This window comes from Nerophis ophidion, unplaced genomic scaffold (assembly GCF_033978795.1).
Source record: "Nerophis ophidion isolate RoL-2023_Sa unplaced genomic scaffold, RoL_Noph_v1.0 HiC_scaffold_48, whole genome shotgun sequence".
NCBI lineage: Eukaryota > Metazoa > Chordata > Actinopteri > Syngnathiformes > Syngnathidae > Nerophis > Nerophis ophidion.
Genome location: NW_026906970.1, coordinates 15001 through 24168, shown reverse-complemented (window position 1 = coordinate 24168; position 9168 = coordinate 15001). Strand labels below are relative to the sequence as shown.

Here is a 9168-nt window from a genome sequence, read left to right as displayed (position 1 = left end):
GGGCTGTTAGGAAATATGAGCGCTGCACACACACACACACACACACAGCTAGAAGTTGTCTGCTTTAATCGCATAATTACACAATATTTTGGAGATTTGTGTTGCTGAATCTTTTGCAATTTGTTCAATTACTATTGGAGAAGTCAAAGTAGAAAGATGGAGTTGGGAAGCTTTAGCCTTTAGCCACACAAACACACGGTGATTCCTTGTTTAAAATTCCCGGAGGTGAAACTTTACTATGGATCAGAGCGCTTTCAAGCGAACATGGATCCCGACCGAATGTCAACCAGCAGGTTTCGGTGAGAAAATTGTGGTAAAAAGTCGCATCTTATTGGAGATCAGCTGAGCTTGTGCCGTCCATAAAGCTGCCGTCGACTCCTCTGAGAGACTGGTGTCAAGACACCCGTGGAGACACACCCCTCTGACTATTCAGCACTGTTAAACTCACTAAAACACTAGCAACACAATAGAAAGATAAGGGATTTCCTAGAATTATCCTAGTAAATGTGTCTAAAAACATCTGAATCCGTCCCAATGCAATCGCCTTTTTTTTTTTTAACTTGTTTTTTTTTTTCTAGTCCGTCGCTATCAATATCCTCAAATACAAATCTTTCATCCCCGCTCAAATTAATGGGGAAATTGTCTTTTTCTCGGTCCGAATAGCATTTTTTGTTGGAGGCTCCCAATAAAAACAATGTGAGGATGTGAGGAGCCATCAACATGTGACGTCATCGTATGCGACTTCCGGTAGTGGCAAGGCTTTTCTGTTAGCACCGAAAGTTGCGAACTTTATTGTGGATGTTCTCTACTAAATCCTTTCAGCAAAAATATGGCAATATCGCGAAATTATCAAGTATGGCACATAGAATGGACCTACTATCCCTGTTTGAATAAGAATATCTCATTTCAGGTACTTTCAATACAATTGGAGTCAATGTTTTTTCAATATTTTCAAACATCACATTAAATCCAATCCTCCAATAAACAAAACCCGTTCAAATAAAAGTAAATATGAGACCATTTGAAAAAGATTAAAATAAAAAAATATATAAATAAATAAACTTACACCTGCTTATTTAAAACCACTTAAATAATTCCAATAAATATAGTCATTTAAGGGCTTTTTCTATTTTTTACAATCTTCCAAGAATGAATTAATAAATTGAAATCATGAACACAAAGTGAGAATTTGGATTTAACGTAAAAAAGAGACTTTTGTGCATTAGAACTAATGTTTCACACTTTTTAAAAATTAAAATTAATTCATGACACGATAAATCCACGCATGCGCAAAGACTACATCACTTCCTGGACTTACGATTTGTTTTAATGACAGAGCTCATGCGACATCACGTTCTGTGACATCTGAATGTTTTATTCATGTTTTTTTATATAAAAATACAGGACTGTCTCAGAGAATTAGAATATTGTGATAAAGTCCTTTATTTTCTGTAATGCAACTAAAAACATGAAAATGTTATACATTCTGGATTCATTGCACATCAACTGAAATATAGCAAGCCTTTTATTTTAATATTGCTGATTATGGCATACAGCTTTTTTACTTGGTCTGAGGAAATATTAAAATTTTTTGAGATACGACTTTTGAGTTTTCTTAAGCTGTATGCCATAATCAGCAATATTGAGATAATAAAAGGCTTGCAATATTTTAGTTGATGTGTAATGAATTCAGAATGTATGACATTTTCAAGTTTAGAAAATAAAGGACTTTATCACAATATAAAAGGGAACAACAATAAAAACACGTGGAAGGGTACATTTAAATAAATCAGGCAGTAATATCGCTACAATTTCTAGCACTTTCACTCTTGTCATTGCAATGAATGTCGCAGGGGGGCGCCACTGAACCCCAAAATAAAGCTTTGTTTGATATACTTTGAATTTACTTTTAGAAACAAAACACTCTTTTATATCACGTTGATATTCAAATAAATATTACGTAAAAGAAAAGCATGGTAACAGTGACAGCAGGCAATATCTTATATAGAGCTACCTCTTCGTCCACCCGGCTGTGACGTCATTCCCAGCTTCCGGGGTAAACGGAAGACATCAGAAAGAGCACATCGAATGAGAAAGACGCTAATAAGTCAGTCCTATTATTTTTTCTCCAGTTTGAAATATTTACGTCGTATAAAATACATATTTGATTCTTTATTTAAGGATAAAGTGGTCTGGATGCGCTAGAAGCACTGTGCTGCTTCTCGTGCTATCTTTGCTTGTTAGTTAGCTTAGCTCGCTAGTTAGCTTAGCTTGTTAGCTGCTAACAGAAGACACAGAAGTTATCAACACATCGCTAAGTAGAGATCAAGTGTGAGAGTAAAGTGTTGTGATTGTGTGAAAATGTCTACATTACAAATGTTGAGAGCGTTGGTGGATCAGCGACTAACTGCTGCCGTTGAAGAAATATTTGTAGTGTTAGAAAGAACGATAGCAGAATACCAGGCGGAACTTTCTAGAACTAAAGAGGAGAACAATCAACTACTGGACGCTGTTTTCAAGAAACATCAAGTTGTGTTACACAGAACAGGTTTGTTTACTTATTACTCTCACATCTTTACTAACACTATATTTGAATAATTACAAGAAAATGACATTTACATTTTATAATATAATCAGGATGAACAGTGGTGGAACAAGTCAGAGCTGGGCCGGGGGCGGCCCCCATGACGGGGCCCCCTTAACTCAAATAATAAAGCTAATTCTAACATCGTTTTACAACATGCACATGCCTCTCTGGGTTTACCGCCAACAATCTTTAACCAGGTTTTAAAACTTTTTCCAGCCATTTTTGCTGACATTTGCATTTTCCTGACATGTATTTATTTTCTCACGTTCACCACAGCATCAGCCCGTTCACAGGATGTAGAAAAATTATCAATGGGGATCTGATTTTTTTTATTTATTTTGCCTGTCTTTCACAATCCTTATGTAAGACAATAATATGTTTTTATTTTGTATGCATTCTAAGTTGGAAACAAACGTTAGCAAAATCTTAACTATCCTAATTCTAACAATGGAGTCAATGGGATCACCTCTATTCCGCTCACTAAGCCCCCTAAATAAGAATGAGTTGATCAATATAATATACCCAGAAGTCTTTTTCTTAAATGCTATCCCTTTAAAACATGCTGTAAAAATGCATATCCTCTAGAAATATTCATTATAATAGCCACAAACTGGAGGGTATATTTTTTAATTAGGATAACATTTAAAACATTGTTTCAAGTTTTTATGGAATTTTCCAGGGTGTAGCCCACCTTCCGCCCCCCGTGATCCCAAAAGGGACAAGAGGTAGAAAATGGATGATGGATGGAAAAAGCACATCATGGAATGATATTTATATTCTTGAGATGCATGAAAGATAAATTTGAGTTAATGAAATATGGAGAATAGATTGTATTGTGCACCCTTTGTTTAAAAAGGGTACAGTTAGGGCTGGACCATTGTGGGAAAAATAATAATCGCCATTATTTTGATTGATATTGTAATCACAATTACACAATTATTCATTCATTTGAAAACACCAGTATTTGTTTTCATTACCAAAACTCAACGTTAAATATAGTTTAAAAAACGGATATGAGTTAGTAACTAATCAACCACAAGTAAAAAAAATAGTTCACATAAATTTAAGTAACAATGGCAATAAAAAAAGACAGTAAAATTTTGTTTTATGTTTTAATTGTTTTTAGTTCCATTTTTTACCTTTTACACTTTTTTTTTTACTACCATTTAAGTGTGTGCTTTTTTTGTCAAATAAAAATGTATACAATGTTTATTAATTAAATGCAGAATCTCTCACATTTATTGGTGAAATACATCGTTGGACAAATTTGACCCGTACTTTGGGTCAATGCATGGATAAGTTCATCATGCTTGTGTGAGGTGCTTTTTTGAAACCTTTGTTAGCGCAGTCAGACCTATTATTGTGAAGGGGGAAGTGTGCTGCTGTTCTCAGCTTGAAGTGTGGAGGCCATTTGAGGCTGGTTAAAAAAAAAAAGGAGGGAGAGACTCAAGTTGCGACTGCTGTGCTGTTTGTACATTAATCCTACATGGATGATGTCGTTCACAACAACACAAGCAGATGAGATGTGTTGTGGATTATGGATTTTCCAACTTTAACTTCGTAGTTTAGTCGCTATTTCAAATGGGCGCCTCAAGGACGGGACGGTTGCATGTTTCACAGTAATAGTCGTTGTGACGTGTAGAGGACGAGGAAGTTTATTACCATTGTGGGGGAGTTTTCTGTGTCTACGTACCTTGGACACATCCGTACACCCACCGGAGTGACGCCACGCTCTCTCCGCCGTGTGTTTGAGGAGCCTGCAAAAGACTTGCACATACATGTAACAATCTTGTTCAATCAACAATACGGTTTGGTATAAACCTAAAAAAAAACAAAAAACAATACAACCATAAAGGAAAAAAGTTGGCTTTTGCGCCACTAGCTTAATGCTAACCTACAATGGACGACCACATTGATAGGCTAACAAAAATTAGCATTGCGATCGTTTTAAATTTGTACAAAGGTTTAACAAGTAATATTTTAGTTTAACAAAAGTGACATAAGACAACAGTCAACAGATGAATTGTTCTTCCATCCATCCATCTATTTTCCATCCGGGGGTCGATGGAGCCTATCTCAGCTGCAATCAGGCAGGAGGTTGTCACGTTCGGAACACATTGTGATGCGTGGGGATGTCAACTCAAGATGCACGGGACCAGACAAGCAAGTTAGCAGGTAGGAGCTGGATTTAATATATAAAATAATAAAAGAACACTGATACAAAGGCAAAAGAAAGCGCGTGCAACTCACCGGGAGCTAGGCTAAACGCTAACACTGAGTAAAAAGTCCACAGAAGCGTGTGTCGAGCGCACAGAAGCTAAGGAGGAACGTAGCAAGCCAGAACAGGACAAACTTAACCAAACGTGAGTGTTGCATAAAGCAAGTGAAGAACTCAGACCCAACAAAGGCAGGTATAAATACAGAAATGGTCATCAAAGACAGGTGTGCGCCGGGCGCCAGTGCAGTTGGAACAAATGAAGTCGCTATGGTGACCAATACAAACTAGGAAGTGCACTAACTAAGAATCGGAAGAATCAAACCATAAACAAGAAACACAAAAGACTCAAATATAGACAAAAGATGTGATCCAGGAATCGGATCACAACAGAGGTGGTGTACACCCTGGACAAGTCGCCACCTCATCGCAGGCATTTTTACTTACATACATATATTCACCAAACTGTGTAGAAACTAAACTTTGTACTACTAGGCCTTCATGCCCATCAAATCTTAAAACCCCGATTTAGTATGGGACATTATTGCCAGGTCTTTTTGTGTCGCGAAATTGTGAAATTACATTTTTTCCACTCACAAAGACCCCAAACGTCCAGATTTTTAACCGCTGATTTGTATTTTTGATGTTCAGTTGGCCGAGCAGAGGAATTAGTTGTCACGACAGCAAACTGTGTCTTCTTCCATCACACCTTCAACCATCCTCCATTGCAGCAAATACATTACATTTCCTACATGTATTATTATCACTGAAGGACTGTAGAACAAGGCTAAACATAGCTTGAAACATGAATAAGTAAGTGCTTAGTCATTTTTCCCATTCAAAATAATTTGGCTGTTTTTCAAACTTCCACCATTTCCACTTTTTTCAAGTGATTCAAATCATTCCATCTTCTACATGTTTCACTAAACCTGGACATTCAAACTATCATTTTTCCAAGTTCAAAAAATTTTGAAGAATACCCAAAATTCTCATTTTTTTCAATCCCTTTCTTCACCCTTTTTTGTGTCGACCACATTTTTCGACCCACTTCAACCGTTCCACCAGCAAATCATTCCTCTTAAAGAGGACAAAAAACAAAGTTGTTTTTTTCTCTGGAAAAATTCCTGGTTTTCCCAAAATTCCAGGAATTCTACCATACTATTTCTCAACAAAAAAAAGTTACTACTGACCGATTTGAAAAATTCCAACTCATTCAGAACATTAACATATTTTAGCATTTTCTAAAAGAATTCTGCTTTTCCCAAATTTCCAAAATTTTCATGAAATTGTCATTGAAAATAATGGTACATTTTTCAAAGTTCCCCAACTAAACATTTTTCATCCGATTCACACCGTTCCAACTTCAAACTGTTCAGCCTATTCGGTAATCACAGGGTTTCCTTGACAAATTCCAAAAATTGCCAGAATTCCACGTTTTGCGTGACATTTTTCCCCATTCAAAATGAATTAGCCATTTTTCAAAGTGCCACCATTTCCACATTTTTCAACCAATTCAAACAATTCCACCTGCAACATATTCCACTAATTCTGGAAATTGAAAATATAAAATTTTTCAACCCACTTCAACCGTTCCACCGCCAAATCATTTCTCTTAATCAGGACAGAAAACAAATGTGTTTTTTAAATTGGAAAAATCCCGGTTTTCCCGAAATTCAAGGAATTCCATAAAACCATTTCTCAATCAAAAATGTTACGACTTCAACATTTCTCAACCGATCTGAAAAATTGTAACACCAACCATTTCAACTCATTCAGAACATTCACATGTTTTAGCATTTTCGAAAAAATTCCTGCTTTCCCCGAAATTCTCCAAAATTTCTATGAAATTCCTATTGAAAGGAATAAAATGAAAGTTCCACAACTCCCATATTTTTCATCTGATTCAAACCGTTCCAACTTCAAAATATTCAGTGTGTTCAGGAATTGTGTGCTCCCTTTCAACACTTATTCAAAGAAATTGTCTGGAATTCCCAGTTTTTAGGGACATTTTTCCCCATTTAAAAATAACTATCCATTTTTCAAATTTCCACAATTCCCACATGTTTCAAACCATTCTACCTTCAACACATTCAATTCATCCTGGAAATACAAACAACTAGTTTTCCACATTCGACAAATTTCCAGGAATTCCCAGTTTTTTCTAACCTTATTTCCAACCTTCTTTAGTGCAATGACTCCTTTCACATTGTTCAACCCATTTCAACCGGTCCACTGTCAAAACATTCCTCTGAGTCAGCACAAAAAAAGCATGTTGGTTTAAGAACTTAAAAAAATCCCAGTTTTCCCGAGATTCAAACTCTTCAACATTTAAACTATTCTTACATTCATACTACATTCTGTCAACTTTTCAGTTCAGCTTCAGCATTGGAGCATTCAAACACAATTCTTTCAGGAATTTCTTCATCTACTTAATATTATTATAATAATTAAATGTAGCTTACCACATTGAGTGGGTGGACTGCATGAATGATGTCTTCTCAGTTCTCACTGTAACGCAATTTGAGTGTCTAGAAACACTTTAAATTAATTCAATATTACTATTATTAATAAGGTAAACAAGTTATCTTTTGAAGGAGTAGTCAGTAATCTGATTACTTCTTCCCAGTTTAACTGTGGTGACATTATCTAAATGAAAGCAAAACAGATGTCATCTTTTTTGGCCAACATGCTTGACCTCGAACAGTACAGTAGAAAATGGATGGATGGATGTTGACTATGCTCATGCTATTTTTAGAGCAGACATGTCTCTAAAGATGAATGTGAAAATGACAGTAATTATTGTCCACCAGCAGGGGGAGCTCATCACTAGTACTACTGCGTGGAGGCTGGCATGTGGTACATTATTTCCTGTGTGTGTATGACTTATTTAGAGAGAGAACAGCAAACTTTTACGTATGGCGTCTACCATTAAGGATTGCAGGAATGACTTTTAAGATGTTTTTATATGAATAAGGAGGATTGGTTGTTGGCCTGGAAAGGCATTCCCCTGAATGTCTTCTTCATGTGTCAGCTGGAAGTACCCTGACTGCTGTGAGGGGAAACTGATGAGATTGTGAGATCATATGTTGGTGCAGGACAATGTCTCATGTGACTGAGCAAAGCTGGACTTTTATCAAGAATGTTTGTTTTCTCCCGTCCCGTAGACGTCGAAGAACATATTTTTCGTGAGCAGGAAGAGGAACCACAGTCCCCCCACATTAAAGAGGAAGTTGAGACGCCACAGACCCATAGTGTTAAACTGACCCTTCACATTAAAGGGCAAGCGGAGGACCCACTGAACTTACACATCAAAAATAAAGAGGAGGACCCACTGACCCCTCACATTAAACAGGAAGAGGAGTACCCACTGACCCCTTACTTCAAAGAGGAAGAGGAGGACCAAGAGCCGCCGCAGATTAAAGAGGAAGAGGAGGAAAAGGGCATCAGTCAGCCTAAATGGTTGGAGGAGTTCCCAGTGACTGGTGTCCCTGTGAAGAGTGAAGATGATGAGGTGAAAGGTGAAAGTGAGGAGAGGGGAGGGGGGGAGCCTCCAAGCAGCAGCTCAACACAACACATGACAACAGAAGCTGATGGAGACCACTGTGGAGGATCACAAGCAGACAAGCTCTTAGCTCCACTATCAGATAGTGAGGACACAACGTCACACTCTCCTGACACTGATGATGAAGACTCTAAAGATGATAAGACATGTCACACTGACAACACTCACTTCACATCTTCTCACTGTCACAAAACCTTTAAATACCATTGTAGTCTGAAAGTACACATGAGAACACACACTGGAGAAAAACCTTTTTCTTGTTCACTCTGTAGTAAAGGTTTTGCACAAAGTCACGATTTGAAAAGACACATGAGAACACACACTGGAGAAAAACCTTTTTCTTGTTCAATATGTGGTAAAGGTTTTACACAACGTCAAAATTTGAAAGTACACATGAGAACACACTGGTGAAAAAAACGTTTCTTGTTCAATCTGTGGTAAAGGTTTTGCACAAAGTAATAATTTGAAAAGACACAAGAGAACACACACTGGAGAAAAACCTTTTTCCTGTTCGACCTGTGGTAAAGGTTTTACAAGAAGTACATATGCGAAAGTACACACGAGAACACACACTGGTGAAAAATCACATTCCTGTTCAATCTGCAACAGAAGCTTTTGTTGACGATCAACCCTTGTAGCACACATGAGAAGACACCCAGGAGAGAAAGTGTTGAGTTGCAGTGTGTGTGGTGAAAGATTGTCTTCTAAGTACCAGTGTAAGAAACACAAGTGTGCTGGTGAGAACAGCAGCAGCAAATGAAACTGCAGGATTTGAAATAAACTGTCCAGACTTTCATTTTGACT

The 9168-nt window shown here is 37.2% G+C and overlaps 1 protein-coding gene across 2 annotated transcripts in view; it reads left to right on the top strand.

Annotated features, from left to right (window-relative positions):
* The first annotated feature begins 2039 nt into the window (after window positions 1-2039).
* LOC133546920 (zinc finger protein 177-like) overlaps window positions 2040-9168 on the top strand; it is a 7566-nt gene continuing 437 nt past the window's right edge. Inside the window, exons 1-2 of one of the 2 annotated variants that reach the window (XM_061892774.1) lie at window positions 2040-2107; window positions 7967-9168. The exon at window positions 7967-9168 is cut by the window's right edge and continues 437 nt beyond it. In XM_061892774.1, coding sequence (XP_061748758.1) covers window positions 2089-2107; window positions 7967-8775 — 828 coding nt within the window. In that variant the 5' untranslated portion in view covers window positions 2040-2088 and the 3' untranslated portion in view covers window positions 8776-9168. Of the gene's footprint in view, window positions 2549-7966 lie in introns of both variants that reach the window. The other variant, XM_061892773.1, reaches the window with a different exon arrangement.